Source organism: Solea senegalensis, linkage group LG12, assembly GCF_019176455.1.
Source record: "Solea senegalensis isolate Sse05_10M linkage group LG12, IFAPA_SoseM_1, whole genome shotgun sequence".
Classification (NCBI taxonomy): domain Eukaryota; kingdom Metazoa; phylum Chordata; class Actinopteri; order Pleuronectiformes; family Soleidae; genus Solea; species Solea senegalensis.
The window spans coordinates 18,976,413-18,993,917 of NC_058032.1; the positions used below are offsets into that span (position 1 = coordinate 18,976,413).

At 40.4% G+C, this 17,505-nt stretch overlaps 1 protein-coding gene across 1 annotated transcript; it reads left to right on the forward strand.

Annotated features, from left to right (window-relative positions):
- The first annotated feature begins 2,690 nt into the window (after window positions 1–2,690).
- Window positions 2,691–6,141, forward strand: igbp1 (immunoglobulin (CD79A) binding protein 1). Its single transcript, XM_044041040.1, has 3 exons — window positions 2,691–3,188; window positions 4,091–4,423; window positions 5,604–6,141. Exons 1-3 carry the CDS (start codon window positions 2,706–2,708, stop codon window positions 5,874–5,876), a joined length of 1,089 nt encoding a protein of 362 aa, XP_043896975.1. The 5' UTR covers window positions 2,691–2,705; the 3' UTR covers window positions 5,877–6,141.
- The last annotated feature ends 11,364 nt before the right edge of the window (window positions 6,142–17,505 follow it).

Consider the following 17,505-nt stretch of genomic DNA (forward strand, 5'->3'; position numbering starts at 1 on the left):
TACACTTTTGAAAGCACACCTCCTCGCAGCTATGTGTCAGAGACCTATAAATCTGCACAACGTATCTTTTTTTTTTTGTTTTGTGAGAGCATTACAATACAATAATAATTACTTTCATTTCAAATAACATACAATGGTATTTCCACCACTCACAATTGAAATCTTTGTATACAAAACAAGAAACAAAATACAGAAAGTCAAATGAAAGTATACTTGAGAACTCGAAAGAAATTGGGAAAGCTAGACGTATATCATAGAGCAAATAAAGAACCAGGGAGTAGTTTTTTGGTTTTTTTTTTAATAAATAAAATAAAACAATACATACTAGTCGTTAGGCCAAATAAAACATTCAAAAATAAAGCATAAAAATAGCATTACAGGATCATCCATTCAATACTTCTGTCATTTGGCCCACAATTCGATAACTATGTTTTTCTGTAGGTGAATGACGAAGGTAATCTGTTCCATGAGGTAAATGTCGCTTACTATACTTATCCACTCCTATATTGTGGGCGGATCAGGGAGAATCCAACGCCTTGTCAGTGCTTTTTTACCAGCGGTTATCAAAATATGAAATAAATATTCATTGCCTGAACTGTGAATCCGAATTTCCTAAAAATAATGTAGAAAACTGCATAGGTAGATTTGTATTAAACATGCTGCCTAATACTTTGTGAAGCTCTGTCCAGAAGGATTTAACCATGGCATTCCCAAAAGATATGCCAATGATTGGCTTCCCGGTGTCCGTATAGTCTCCAGCAAAATGTGCCTTTTGTTTTGGTGTAATGAAAAAGTGGACCAAACACTTCCAGCCAAACTCCCACCATACATGAGAGCTGGTACATTTCCACTGGGATTGGCAAACGCCGAGCCAGTCCTCCTCAGATATTTTTAGATTACCCTCTCTCTCCCATTTTTCCTTAACATATCCTGTAATGTGTGTTTTTTTAGACAGTAGACCCTTATAAATTCTAGAGATGACACCCTTATTCGATTTATTTTGGTATGCATCAATAAAAATGATCGATATCGGGTCATTAAGATCGGTGTCCTTTCTGATATGTTCAAAGCGGTTACGTACCTGAAGGAATCTAAAAAAATCTGTTCTTTCAAGATTACAGTCTTCTTTCAACTTTTCAAAGTTTTTAAATTGTCCCTTTTCTGTGAGAGAGTAGTATGTCGTTATTCCTTTTAAAATCCATGATTTAAATCCCTTATCTATCGTGTTAGGCCTAAATTCCGGATCATAGACACACCATTGGATTATCTGTAATTTATTACTTAATTTATACTCGTCTTTTATCATATTCCAGATTTTTAGCTGTGCTTTGATCCATGGCCAGTTGCAAAATGTCATATGAAAAGTCAGATTTGCTCTCTTAATACGAAATTATTATCAAACATTGAGATGTAATAAAAGCATACTTTTCTACGCCCAGACCGAACTACCGCCAAATTGCAGCACTGATCATAAAAACTGCAGGGTTATAGGAGGATAACCTCTTAATAAAGGCCTTTTAATAAAGTAACAATTAAGTAGTCCAGTGGTTACTTTAGTAGTAGTAGTAGCATCTCAACGGCTGGTCGTATAGCCCAAGCACTTCCTTTTTTGAGTACGCTTCCGTTGTCGTTTCTGTCGGCGGAGAGGAGCAAATGCAAACGTTTTGAGACCTGCTGGCATTTTGGGACTTGCCGGTGTTTTGGTAATCCCCAGCCTTTGTGAATTTGCAGCTTATTTCTCCTACTGCATGTGTTTTGGGTCGTTGTAATGCGATTTCCCCTGTCAGCCACTGTATCCTAACAAAGCAAAGGTAAGATGCCAATCATTGGTGGATGACGAGGATCAACACTGAATGTTCACAACCACCAGTAGATGTAGATTAGGTACATGTCAGGGGATCAATTATGTGATCAATTTAGTAGCACATTTGATAATGATGCATAGAATTGAGATTAAAGTCCCACACATAATCTGTCCAGGACCTATAAACAACAGGTCCTTCAGGCTATGTCTACATTTGACTACACAAACCACCCCCTTCACATTTTTCCCTTCAGATTCAATCATTGTGGTGCAGTAGGAGTTAAAACTCCTTTGTCCCAGGTGCAGGAGCTCTGCTTAAATTTCACATTATAAACTAGCTTTTTAGATAATGTTTCAGTGTTATAGTATGTTTGTCCAATGTTTGGCACATACACAGCTTAATGTTAATATAGTCTCCAGCTTTATAGCTTTTAGATATTGTTTTAGCACTATGTGCTATAACATATTTATATAGGTATTTTATTAAATTATTATTAATAATAGTTGTAGTATCGTCTGTCTTTCCACCAGTCCTTCCTTTGATCTGTGTGAGTTACCTTGGCAACCATGGTAGTAAATTATACTCTTTACAACACACAAGCACGGTCAACAGGCTTAGAACTAAGCAGGTGACTTACTAAGGGCACCATTGTGTGAAATGCAGACTTTAAAATTGTTTGGATAAGAAACACAGGTACACGATTTATGATTATGATATGATTTTAGGAACAAGATAAAAGGAATTATGATTTTAATTTATTAAAACATACTTAATTATGTTTGAATGTTGTACTTGAATGCAACGATAATGTCCGGCCTGCAGAGGGCGGCAGCTCACATTCAAAACCCTCTGCAGTAAAGATATTAAACGAAGAAGACAGAACCCGGAAAATAATACAAGATGGCGGAATGCAAAAATGGCAGTGACAACAAACAGCCGTCAAATTCTGACGTAGAAAATCCCAAAATATCCGAGCTGCTGGATCGTGGCTGGAAGATATTAGAAGAGGTGGACAGCACTAACGAAGCACTCGGCTCGAACAGCATCCAGGTAAAGGTGAAACGCGGCATCGCGATGTTAGAAGAAGCGTCCAGGATGGTGGCGCAGCTCAGCCTGTTCAGCCCTAATGAGGAGCTGGAGGAGGTAGCCACGGCGGACCTCAAGTACCTGATGCTGCCTGCTCTCTTAGGAGCTCTGACCATGAAGCAGACGAGCAGAGAAAAGCGACTGGAAATCGTCCAGACAGCACGGGCTTATTTCATTGACTTCCTGAGGCGATGTAAAGAGTATAATGCATCACACTTCGAGCTGCCAACATCCAGGGAGGAAGACACAAATCATTCAGACGACTCTTCAGAAAGTGGAACGTCTGTCAAAGTTAAGGTGAGCCATTTTATTGTTACATGTGCAGGAGAACAGAGAGAAGAGAGGCCCTTGTCTGCTACTATTCCGGTGTTGCCCCGAAATCTGAGACCGCGGGTGATGATGTTGCTCATTGTCTGCATGTGCGTGTTGAGCAACAGAACCACAGATTAAGATAGCGGCACTTCCATCACTGTACCTGCATAAAAATGACTTCAAACCGGAAAATAAGTGCTTTACGCTTTCAATAACACCCAATCACATCAATCTGGACATTGTGATCATCACAGGCATAGAAACACCGCCGTCAGAATATGTGGCCTCACTGTGTCTGTATAATAATGACATAAAATCTCAATGTAACTGTTTTCCCTACTTATAGCTTCCTCTCCAATTAATGTGGACACTTTACTGGGATCATTGTAGAGATAGAAACAAGGAGGTCACATATTCTGATGACAGTTTCATAAGCAGTCAGGGTTATATTTTCTGTATCTATCACATATCTTCAATCCAAGTGTTAGCAGTCATAATTTTCATTTCAGATATCCAAAATTAAAAACTTGCAGATATCCAGAATGTAATTTTTACTAGTCATACTTTAGAATGTGGATATCCATAATTACATTTTTGCTAGTCATCATGTATTTTTGGATAGTCAAAATTACATTCTGGATATCTGAAATGAAAATTATGACTAGTAACAATTGGATTGAAGATATATGAAATGGGAGTTTGTCCTAGGAATAATTCAATTGTGGATATCTGAAATGACAATTGTGGAAAGGAAGAATGTAATTGTTCTTTATGACTAGGAAGAATTCAATTACAGATATCTGTAATACATATCCGGTCTTGCTATTAAATGTTAAAACAGCTTGTCATATGTTATAGCCCATGCTGTCTGTGATTTTTGCTTCTAGTCTGTACCCCAGTCTTCAGACCTGGTTGCCATGGCAGCACAGAGACAAGCCAAGATTGAGCGGTACCGTCAGAAGAAGGAGCTGGAAACCAGACTGTCAGATGTACGGAGAGCCATAGATAGTGGACAGGCTGATGATGAAGTCAGCAGAGATTTTTATCTTCTCAATGTCCGAAGATGGATCGCAGTGTGTTTGGAGGAAGTAGAGAGTATTGACCAGGAGATGGAGATTCTGAAGAAGATGGTTTTTCTGAAGGATAGTGCACCCAAGCAGCCAGCTCATCCAGCCAGGCCTCCTATGAAACCATTCATCCTTACCAAGGACGCTGTACAGGTGAGACTCGTCATTAAGGAATCAGGAAGTGCATGACCGGAGCAAAGTTAGAAAACACTTTTAGATAGAAGTTACAATTTAGGTGTTGACCCTTACTTGGCACCAAATACCACATTGTCATTTTAAACGAGGTACATTGGTGGGAGAGTTTTGGCTCCTGATTAGAGTGTCGAGAAACTATGGATAATGTCTGGAGAATTTGCTTGGGACGTCTTTAGAATTTGCCATTCACATATGATGAATGCTTTGATCAGTGAAGTCCAAAACTAAAGAGAAAAAATAGGATTACACTTAAAGGCGACATCGAATGCTTGAATCACACATATATGTTTGTTATGGAGGTCTACTTACATATATGAACTTGTTTCCATGATTAAAAACCTCCTAGTCGCTGCAAACGAGCCGATCAAAATATCTCCTCACTGACGCTCTCGTCAGCCGCGCTGTTTCAGACCAAAACCACACCCCCAGAACTGGACTGTGTTGTGATTGGCCAGCCAAAGAGAGCTTTCCCACTGTCCTGTGATTGGCCAGGTACCTGGAAGTGACGTAATAGATAGACGAGAGTAGTTCTTCTTCTTCTGAGGTTGAATGTACGCAACCGGATGTGCCCGGACTAGTGCCCGCACCAGGAGGTTTCTCTACGGTGGTGAGAGAAGTGGTGAGGATTTCTGATGACGACATCAAATTAAGGAAGTGCCGATCCGCTTCGCAGAGCCCAGGAAAACAATACAACACTATTTTCTCAGCAGTGGCTGAACTGTTGTTCTGAAACTTTAGGGTTTCATAAACGAGGTAATGACGCAGATACACACACAAACGCAGCGTTAATTGGAGCTTCCGGTCTATGCAGGCTTTAAATGGTGTGAAACCCATTGTTTACTACGAATAGGTAAACATGACATATAGTTTCTGAGTGTTCCCTGCACATGTCAAAAAACATGCAGAGGCTAATTGGACACTCTAAATTGCCCGTAGCTGTGAGTGTGTAATTGACTGGTTGTTTGTCTGCCGACAGAAATTAAAGCTGCAGCATCCAGAGATTAGACAGATTATACTGGAAAAAGGTTAGAGCAGGTGATGAAGCTGCCATGTCTTTTCATAAAGCTTAACATTTGGCAGGTACCAGATCATTGTTATAAGCTGTAATTTTCATAAAGTGTGATTGTTTTTTTCACAGGCCAGTGTTTTTGGCACTGGTTACCCCAGCCTTCCAACCATGACCGTAGATGAATGGTATGACCAGCACAGGAAACACGGAGCCCTGCCTGACCAGGGGATCCCCAGGAAGGTCACTGTGGACAAAGACACGGATGCAGAGGAGATGGAAGAAGAGGAAAAAGAGAAAAATGCTGAGCAGGATGATGAGGAGTCTTTGATGAAAGCCAGAAACTGGGATGACTGGAAAGACGATCATCGCAGAGGTTATGGAAATCGCAAGAACATGGGCTAATTGATCCCAGAACCATCCTGTCTTCTTTTCTTCAGTTAGTCCAGAAGTGGACTCTGCACGATTGTGAGGGGGAAATGCTTCACAGTGTTACCTGAACAGCCTGTTGACTTCACTGGTTATTTCATTTGCAGGCAAACACATTTTCATAATTATTCTTTTTTGAGGAGTCGTAATCTACAGTTGGCTGGACTGAATAGAACAGTGTTGTGATGCCTGTGTACTCCCCCTCACATTGTCATTCGACAATAAAGACTTTTAAAACACATGTATATCAAAACACTGCTTTCTTTTCTTTGACATAAACAGCACTTCGCCTTACAAATGTGAATTGTCAGCATACACTCCTGATAAAAATTTTAAGACCAGTTAAAAATTGCAAAAATTTACATTTTGCACTGTTGGATCTTAAGAAGGTTCTAAGTGGTGCTTCAAAATGCAAAAACAAGAAATGGGAGTGAGACAAAAAAAAATTTGAGTAAGCAATTTATTTATTTTATTTTAACAACCATTAAACTGAAATAGCTGTTCACTAGCTGATCAAATGTTTAAGAACACAGCCTTTAAAAGCCCAAATCTTTGCAAAACTGTGCTATAAGTGCCATTTTCTGTCAGGTATCCACACTGTCATGACCTGATGGCAAAGGCAAAAAAGCTTTCTCTCTTTGAACGTGGTCGGATTGTTGAGCTGCATCAGCAAGGCCTCTCGCAGTGTGCCATTGCTGCTGAGGTTGGACACAGTAAGACGGTCATTTTAAACTTCTTAAAAGATCCTAAGGGTTATGGAACAAAAAAAACAAATTTGGGCTGTTATTTTTTGATGCTTAGAGCAAAATCTGTTTTTCCGTATTTGGTTCAATACATAAAAAGGAAAAGGGGGCGCTGTTTCCGTATTTCGTCTTTTGGTTTTGTCAGAAATACGGATTATACTTTGGTACCCTGACCATTAATGACATCGTTTTAATAGCAATTAAATATTTTAATCGTTTCACACTAGTTTGGCACTAGTTTTAACTGATCTACAGTTTTGCACTGTTTGGCTTGATTTGTGTGTCAGTCGTCTCTGGAGCACAGACTCCTACTCCACAGACTACATAGACAGTACTTATGATCCTGCTGTTGAAGTTTCATCTTGTGGAGGATGGACTTCAGGAGGAGCAGACATCCCCCCCATTCTCCCCTGCACATCGGAGGAACAGCGGTGGAAGTGGTCTCCAGCTTCAGATATCTGGGCGTGCATCTCAAGGTTGACCTCACCTGGAGCAGCAACACTTCCACCACACCAGCGCCTGTACTTCCTCAGGAGTCTGAGACGCGCTGGACTAGGAAGGTCAGCCCTTATAACCTTCTACAGATGTGTAGTGGAGAGTGTCCTGTGCTCCTGCATCACTGTGTGGCACGGCAGCTGCTCTGCAGCAGAGAAGAAGGTTCTGCAGAGAGTGGTGAAAGCTGCACAGAGAACTGTGGGCAGCAGCCTCCCCACCATCACAGACATCTTCACCTCCAGATGCAGGAAAAGGGCCACCTGCATCATGAGAGATGCCACCCACCCAGCACACACTGTTCACCCCCCTCCCCTCAGGCAGGAGGCTACGGAGCATCAAGAGCAGGACAATGAGACTGAGGAACAGCTTCTACCCTGGAGCTGTCAGACTCCTGAACTCTCTGTAGCCCCCATAGCCTTGCTGCCCCCACCCCCACGGACTGTACTTGCACATGCCCCCAGTACCGTACGCCACCTTTGCACCAATTTTTTTTGCACAGCACCTTACCGCCAGAGGTTTTAAAGTTTTAATCTTTTTTAATTTATATTTTGTTAAGTTAAACTGTTGGTTCTTCTTTTCTTCTTCTTTCTTTATTGCTGGGCTGACCGGGTTCTGGAGAGACGGGAATTTCGTTCTGACCTCATGTCTTAATGTGTGTTGGTATGACAATAAAGAAATCTTGAATCTTGAATCTTGAATGCTCTAGTCGGCCTTCGTGCAACAATCTAATCGAGAAGGGCTGTGCTGCTGGGATGTGCGAAGTGGCCTGAAGCATGATTAAATTCAGCTGGTGTGCATAACAATGCGAATAATGGATTTTTGTACTGGTGTGCGTAACTTTTGCTGCACACCAGCCCTCTCTCCTCTCATCACACTGGCACCGTCGAAGCTTGCACAATGAGCTTACACTTGTCATCATCAGTGAAAACACTGTTGTCTCTCCAAAATTGCATCGGCAACAGAGCTGGCCATTGCTGATAGGATGGGAACAAATTCATAGAACCGCTCTTGCACAGCATGTTTTCCGCCTATGTATCTCAGCACAAGCATCAACTGGGTCTGTGTAGAGACATCTGTGGTTTTATCTGCTTTGATTGCCACAAATCTAGCCGATTTAACCTCCTCCAAAAAAAATTGATGACAGATGTGATGCAATTCAGCAGCTTATTCTGCACCATCTTTGACATGCCCTTAAAGACTGTGGCCGTTCTTAGGTGCTCCTCAAACACCTCGTCCAGCGACGCCACTAAGTTGACCAGTCCACGAAAAATCCCAGGGTTGCTGTACCAGCTCTGGGAAAATCTGTGATTGTATGTTTTCCCTGCTTTTGTTGACACCTGGTTAATATTTAAATTTGGTCTGGGTGGTCCCAATTCTTCAATAGCCAATTTATCAATATTGCTTTGACGACTGAACGGTAATTCCCTCAGTGAAACAATGGAGCTGTAGTTGCCAGCCATGTCGATCTTGATCTCCCAATGGATGTGGGCATAGTGTGGGGCACGTGGTTATTGAAGTTATTCTTTTACTGGTGGGATTTAGTTTATTAATTGAACATTAATGAACATTATTGAACATTATTAAACATTATTGAACATTATTGAACATGAAAACATGAAAAAACCAAATCAACTACAGCAAAAGAAACGTGAAACCATCAAGAACATAAATTAAATTACAAAACCAGCAAAACTGTAAACCAGTGGAGACATTTTGTCCTTCTCCTGCTCCTTCCCCCGTCCCGATCTCTTGAGTTACGGAGCCACATTTTAATTTCAGCTTCCACCTCCAATGCTGTGCCCCTGATGCTTTTTATCACAACATCTGAGTGACAAAGAAAATGAAATGGAAATGTAAAAAAACTAACAACAAAAAAAACAAGGGTGAATTATAATAATAAATGGTTTTAAAAATCCTACTGTAAACATGCATGTTACATTCTGACTATATAGAGTGTGCTATCTCAATGCATTCAAAAAAGCAAAATGTCCTTTGTATTAAATACAAAATAGACATGTATTCTGTTTATGCTTTCAGCATAAAACTGCAACATAACAAAATGTGAAACAATTAAGGGGTCTGACTTTCTGTGTTTCCAAATATTAGACTGGGAAATTAGTAGTTTACTCACTTACTTGTTGTGGTCATTGTTGTTAATACTTACTCTTCAACCAATGGAGGGGAACAGGCCACAACAATTATCTAACACAAAGACAGTATATAGTAGTAGTATATAGTAAGGATATTATAACATGGTTATTTGTCACTCACATTTTGTAACTTACTTGCAAGATCACCTGAAACACATGATCATAAAATATGTCCTTTCTACATCTCTTAACCAATATGTATTATAAGAACTGGATAGAGCATTCCAATGGAGTTGTTCATCCAGTGTCACTACTCGATCTGTACCGGAAACCCAATCGGTTCTGCGCATGCTCAAGGCCAACGTCACTCGCACATTTTAGGAAAGAACTTCTGCACCGTGACATTCCTTGAATGTAAACAAACGTAGGACGAGTGGAAAGATGGATTTGTCCTCACAAATTGATATATATATATACACACACTCAGTTAGACCAATTAGAAATGCATTCTTCTTCACTGTGATGTCTGTACATCAAGAAAGCGTTAGCATCATTATGATCACATTAAGACTCAACTGCTTCTCTGAGTAAATAAAATCATCCTATATTGCAGGGAGGCAGGGAGCACTATTCACACATTGAATTACATTACATGTCATTTAGCAGATGCTTTTATCAAAGCGACTTACAATAAATGCATTTCCACATTTTGGTACAAATAGGAGCTGGAAATAAGTAGGTGCTTCAAATACACCAAACTATGAAGTGCTACTCATAAGTAAGATGTGCAAATAAGTGTAAAATGTGCTACTGTTTTTATTTTTTCCAATTTATGTGGGTTTCATGATTCAGAATACAGAAAAAACACCCAGACTACTGTTTCTTTAAATCATTCATCCTCTACATCTCCATCATCATCATCTCAATTAAACGTTCAGTTTTCAAACGAGGCACTTAAATCCATATCTGCAGGCTAACACATAAACTAGAAATGATCATAGGCAGTATTGTGAATTGATAAATATGATTTAAAGAAAGTTGTAAAATAAAACAACGTCGACAGGGTGCCGAGCAGATGTAAACGTGTTCTGTAAGGTCACGCACAAGTCACACGCATGCGCAGAACCGATCAGGTTTTTAAAAAAAAAGAAACGTACATATGAGAATAGTATATGAATGGTCTATGCGTACATAGAGCATGCGCAGTAGTGTTACTCCCAGATAAAAATAATATAAAGATCTATAAAAGCCTGTATCCATGTTTCGAGGTGTCCTGTGGACACTTTTACAATTGACCACTATTGTAATAGAGACGCCTGTAAAAGTGTTGTGGTCAATGGGAAAATTGTTTTTTGGGCCGAATGAGTATTTGTTGTTGTAGTACCACAGGTGGCCACCATGATAAAATTGTCTTCAATGCAGACGGGTGGGTATGCTCTATCCAGTTCTTATAATACATCCATGGCAGTATGACTCCAGCTGGTGCACAGATAGGGGAAACAACTAAATGTTTTTGACTGGCCGAACTACAGCTGTGGTCTGGGCTTGGTTTTGTTGAATTCTGACTCGCGGATTACCAGACAATGGGAAACACTACTTTACCGGTAAACCTGTTTGGCCTGGAACCGGATGAGAGAACATCTCGACAAGATGAACTGACCGTCATTAAGTTAGTTTAATATTCAACATTAGTTTGACATTCAAAATACAAATCTAGTATGCGCTTCAACCGTTTGGGTGAACGATGTCAAACCAGCAGTGCAACATATAGATTAATATTCCTCATGTGCCACAAGGCTTACCGGGAACCACGGGTTGCATCGTGATACTCGACGTGTAAAACAAGGTCAGTTTTTGTATATACCTAAACTAAATGTACCCTCTGTAAAACAACCGTTATCCTGTACGCGTGGTTGTGTTTTTTTCCACTTCAGTGAAAGTAGCTTTATCGAGAACGTAAAACGGCGCCAACACCTGAATCACTTTTATTACAAACCGACTTTATCATCGTTTGTCTTCAAATGTGTCATCATCGTCTTAAACGCTGTCTGAGACAGTTACTTATGGTAACACAAACTATGCATCAGTTACGTACTACCGAGGTTAACAGAACCAGCTAGCACAGCAGTTATGCTAACATTGATTGTCTACTTTTATTTTATAACATATCCGATTAGTTATTAACTAGAGTAAACATTAAGGTACTATGCGAGAGTGCTTATACGGTATCATAAGTGAACCAGTGTGGGATCGACAAATTGAAACTGGTTTTAATTATTGTCTTACTCAAGTTTAAAATAGTAATTATGCATACACTTATTACTTCAGGGCATGAGATAAATATAGCTATTCCTAGCTAAAAGTAGCTGTATGCCAAAAAATGTTAAGAAATGTCTAATTGACAGTCAAATTGACTAATTGACTACCAAAACACAAATGTTTTGGTAGCTGATCATATAATAATTTAATAGTTAAACGTTGTTTCCCCCACGTTATTGGTAGAAAACCTTTCGTTCAGTAATGTTTGACAGCTCTATTTTCTTCCGCTTTCTTTCTCCTGTACACTTTCGGCGTGAAAATTCCCGCCGAAAGTGTACAGCACTATTATGGGCTATGGTTTACAGCCATGTGCTGTTGCTAGGCTACGAGTTAATACAGTCTGTGGCTTGTAGCTATTTTGACGGATGACGTCACAGCTGTGTACGAGCACACCGAAGCACGGCCATGTGATTTTTCTGGAGCAGCGCTTGCAAGTGTTGGGGATCAGCTCATTCAAGATGGAGTCACATGCATCTTGGGTGGAGAACACATGGCCCCTTGCTCAAAGACAAAGAGTGTCATAAAACTCAGTCAATAAAGATCCCTTATCTTCCACACATCAGTGGGAAACCCACCTCAGTGGTCACTTTGTGACATGTGACCCCATGTAACAGGCAATACAAAAGCCGGGTTTTCCCGCCTTCTTTCTCTTCTCTTCGCTCTTCTCTTCTCCACCTCACCGGAGGACACAGGCTCCTCAGCTCTCCCCTGCCCTTTTGGGGTGCAGGAAGGACACAGACGTCAGCTCTTCGACTGAAGACCCTTCAGCACAGAGCTTAACAAGCTTCCAGCAGCAAGAGACCCTCTCTGCTGATCTTCGAGCAGGCCCGCTCACAGCAGCCTGCTATCCTCCCATCAGAGGCAGCGACACCAGAACCTGCCTAAGGATCCAGAGCCGAGTTAGCTCCAACTAACTAACTTGTGAGGAGGAACCTGAGCCACAGACACCAGAAACACAGTCAACCATCTACTGTTCCTGGACCAACAGACAGCAGCTCAAAAGGACACTTTTGCATCTTTTAAGGACTTGGTAACGTAACTGGGCCTAGCATAGCATTACACTACTTGGCTAAGCATAGATGAAATGTTGTACCGAGCTTACTTGCTCACACAAAGTGTTGTTGTAATGTCTAGATTTAGGTTAATATGATGTTAGTGATGTCCATGCTCCTTAGCTTTCAGCTCTAGATGTGCATGCTTCTAACCTCTCATCTAACCTGACATCTCACTTTACAAAAGTAGTTAACCAAGAAACACAGCAGCCATGCGGTCAAGAAGCCATCTTTGATTTCGCCATCTTGTAGTTTCTTTGTCAACCGCCATCTTGAGTTGTAGTCTACCTCCATCTGACTTGACCATTTGACCTGCACACACACAGACTCCCTCTTTCTCTCTCTTTCACACACACACTGTATATAGTTACATTTTGTAGATATTCTTGTTTAAATCTTTGATGTCTTTTTAATAAATGTTATACTATATACAGTCTGGTCTGATTAATATTGCACAAGTGTGTATATTGCCAACCTCTTCCCTGTAGAACTCCAATCCTTCAATTCACCTAACTATTGATGTAGTATTGTGATTTATCAATTATTAAGTTAATTATTAATCATAATCCAAATTGGTAGTCGGCTTAATTTATGAGACTGTTTTTGGAGGTTATGAATTAATGGTTCATTCAGAACCGATTGTTCTCCTCTGTTTGAGAGGAGTGGTGCCCCGATTCGAGTTTGACTCAACTTTTTATAAGAAATTAATTATTCCATAATTAATCAATTATTAATATTCTAAATTCATAACCAATCACGCCCCTAATCCCAACACAAGGAAATGCCTAAACACTGAACAATATGAAAACTTTATGGGAAAAGTGAGGAGTTTTGTTTTACACTCTTCACAAGTGATTCACAAGGAGGCTGCTTGTCTCGTCATCACTATCAGTTAATGAAGTTACTGATAAATAAGATAAACACATTACAGTTCAAGATAAACATGTTGTACAACTACTTTTGTTGTTGTAATATTTAACAAAACATTTAATATTTTATGATCATTATATGAAGATATATACTGTATTATTGTTATTATTATTAGTGAGTTTTATTTGTAAAACACCTTTCAAAAACGGTTACAAATTATTGTTCAATAATAAGAATAGTATTAACCAAAATATGAATCAGATGAAAAAGTACAGCAATGAGACAACAAAAAAAATCTTTCTGATTGATATGCAATGGAATTGTTTTTTGTTTAAATTATATCAAAAGTACTTCCGTCATTATTTTCATGGAGAGTAATGTATAAAATCCCTGAGTTTTGTGACAATAATAATAATAATTATATTATTTTATATTATATTATTATATCCTATTATTACCTCTAAGTTTGATGATGTCAAATAAACATCCAATAATCATAAAACTGTTCTTAAAAGTACCCACAGTGTATCTTTGTAGGTATACAGTATATATATATTGTGATATCACGAGAGGCTACACGGCTCTCAAGCAGTGCAAGGACACAAGGTTCAAATATAGTCATGGTTTTTAATAGGGTATTAACACAAAAGGTATTTCAGGTTCAAAAGTATAACTAAGGATAAGGTGGATCTTTGACAGTCACAACTTAACATAGGTTCCGATTGTCATGTGATGAGATGTCATGTGTTGAGGGGTGGAGTTCCCAACTCCACCAACAGACAGAGCCAAAGCTGTTCATGGTTGGAGCCATCTCAAGGGAATGTAGCGTCCCTCCAGGACACAGCCTCTCGTGACATCACAATATTTACAGTATACAGTATATATATCGGAGAAATAAAGAGTTCAGGTGAATCAACATTTTAAAATACATTATAAATAAGTCAAGACAAAATATAACAGGCCCCAGGGGTTGATGAGATCCGCCCAGAAATGCTGAATGCTCTGGGTGTGGAGGGGCTGTCTTGGACACGTCTCTTCAACATTGCATGGAGGTTGGGGTCAGTACCGAAGGAGTGGCAAACTGGGGTGGTGGCCCACCTTTTCAAAAAGGGTAACCTGAGAGTGTGTGCCAATTACCGGGGCATCACACTTCTCAGCCTCCCTGGTAAGGTTTACTCCAAGGTACTGGAAAGGAGGGTTCGACTGGTAGTCGAACCTCGGATTCAAGAGGAACAATGCGGATTCCGTCCTGGTCGTGGAAGAACGGACCAGCTTTTTACTCTTGCAGGGATCCTGGAGGGGGCCTGGGAGTACGCCTATCCAGTCTACATGTGTTTTGTGGACCTGGAGAAGGCGTATGACCGGGTTCCAAGGGAAATACTGTGGGAGGTGCTGCGGGAGTATAGGGTGAGGGGGGCACTACTTAGGGCCATCCAATCCCTAGAGTTCAAGTATCTCTTGAACTATGTCTTGTTCACGAGTGAGGGGAAAAGGGAGCGGGAGATGGGCCGGAGAATCGGAGCGGCTGCTGCGGTACTGCATTCGCTTTACCGCACGGTTGTGATGAAAAGGAAGCTGAGCCGGAAGGCAAAGCTCTTGATCTACCGGTCAATTTTCGTTCCTATCCTCACCTTTGGTCATGAAGGTTGAGTCATGACCGAAAGAACGAGATCGCGGGTACAAGTGGCCGAAAAGGGATTCCTCAGGAGAGTGGCTGGCTTTTCCCTTAGAGATAGGGTGAGAAGCTCGGTCATCCAGGGGGAGCTCGGAGTAGAACCGCTGCTCCTTCACGTTGAAAGGAGCCAGTTGAGGTGGTTCAGGCATCTGGTGAGGATGCCTCCTGGGTGCATCCCAAGGGAGGTGTATCAGGCACGTCCAGCTGGGAGGAGGCCTCGGGGTAGACCTAGGACAAGGTGGAGAGATTACATCTCCACTCAGTTGGAGCTGGTCAATGCGGCTCAGGAAAGGGAAGTTTGGGGTCCCTTGCTGAAACTCCTGCCCCAGCGACCCGGCCCCGGATAAGCGGAGGATGATGATGATGATAAAGCAGCACCAAACTGCTATGCACCTAATCAGAATCCACCTACTGTGTTGTTGTTTTTGTTTATGAATATAAACCGATACATTGCTGTAGTAGATGAATCATTACACCCCTATTATTCATGCACACATGAACAACATTTTGCGGACTGACAACAACTTATGGCAGACTACAAGTGTGTGGGTGTGCCCTGCCCACACTGTCCCACAGTTAACCCACAATTTCCCACTTGGGGCCAGCACGGGCAAGTCTGCTGGGATGCTACTATGTTCATCCTGGCTTAGTCCGTTGCACGAGTGTCAAACCAGGATGACAAGGCTGGTAAGTGCACGTCATGTCTCTTTGAATTAGACCATGAGGTCGATCACAGATTTACTGATGCAGAGGGAGAAGACGCGTGTCACCAAGCGAAAAACAGCTTACAATGGGAACTTTGTAGAGATTAAATATTTGATACATAAAAAATACGATACTGTATTAATAAAATATGAAGTCAGTAAAGTCATAAAGTCTGGCTAAACTGCGGACCTACTGATTGTATAAGTAGCCAAATATAAATATTTACAGAGCTTATTTGAGCAAAGTAACCGTTTTTATACTGTTCTGTACTGTTCTACATTGTAAACTGAGCTTAGATACATCAGGATTTCACCTTATTGCTCATAGGAAGATTTTCAAAATAATTGTAAGAGTGCATAGCTTCTACCTTATGTTTAACTCATCTATACCGTAAACTTACTATAAAGGTTCAGTACATTTTATTGATAACAATTAATCATTCCTGTGATCAGTAAACAGATTCTCTTCTTCAGTGATTCTTCTTCCATCATATTACAGGTATATGTACATTGTCCATTTTTACATTAGTGAATAACAGACCACCATAGTATTTTGGTGGGAATTATATCACCAAATATATTAATGCTAAATATCATCTAATTAAATTATACTCATTGAAACTATTATCACTTTCAATACCAGTAAGTCACTTCATTTCAAACTTAAGAGGAAATGCCTCTTTAGGTCTGTGGTTCCAATACAACTTTCTAACCATTACTGTATGTTGGTCTATTCTGCCACATTGCAAACTTCAGCATTCATAGGGGAAGAAACTGTCAACATTTTATTTTCAATTTACCACATTATTGTACAAATTAACCAAATCTACATTGTGAGTTTTAATTTCAACATTTTCTTTTGATAACGTTGGAAGATTTTACAATTACATGAGAGTGTGGTTCGTGTTCATGCTTTGGTTAGTTTTTATCATGGGAACTACACTGCCAGGCCAAAAAAGAAGTCTCCACCTGGATTTAACTAAGCAAATAAGTAATGGGTTGCTGCAGTTGGTCAGGTCTAGGGTCAGCAACATTATGTGCCCAAAGAATGAGGTCAGCTGACTACCTGAATATAATGAATGACCAGATTATTCCATCAATGCATTTTTTTCTTCCCTGAAGACTTGGGCATAATCCAAGATGACAATGCCAGGATTCATCAGGCTCAAATTGTGAAAGAGTGGAAGAAGTGCAGCATCATTTGATGAACTGTATGCAGCAGTTGACAGGCATTCCAGCTTGCAACTGCTGGTTGCTTTTGATATCCTAACAGTGTGGATGATAAAAAGAAGATCATAAAGGATTTCATGCAGTAGTAAATTATTTACCACAACCATTTCTCAATACAGCAATAATATGCTAAATTAAAATTAAAACATTAAAGCTGTGTCATTATAAGGGTTGGACTGGGGCTGTGATGGTGAAGCCATGAACTGGCCCAAGTCCTCCTCTGTGACTGGGAACCCACCAAACCTGGTAGTAAGTGTGGCAGGACCAAGGGGAGAAGACCAGCGACAATGCCACCTGGGGGAATTTCGCCCCCAGGAAATATAGAATAAGACCTCTAAAAGGACAACACAGGTTCGTCGACACACAGGACAGAGAGCGGTTCTATGTTACAAAATATATTTTATTTTATTTAACATATAATGTTTCC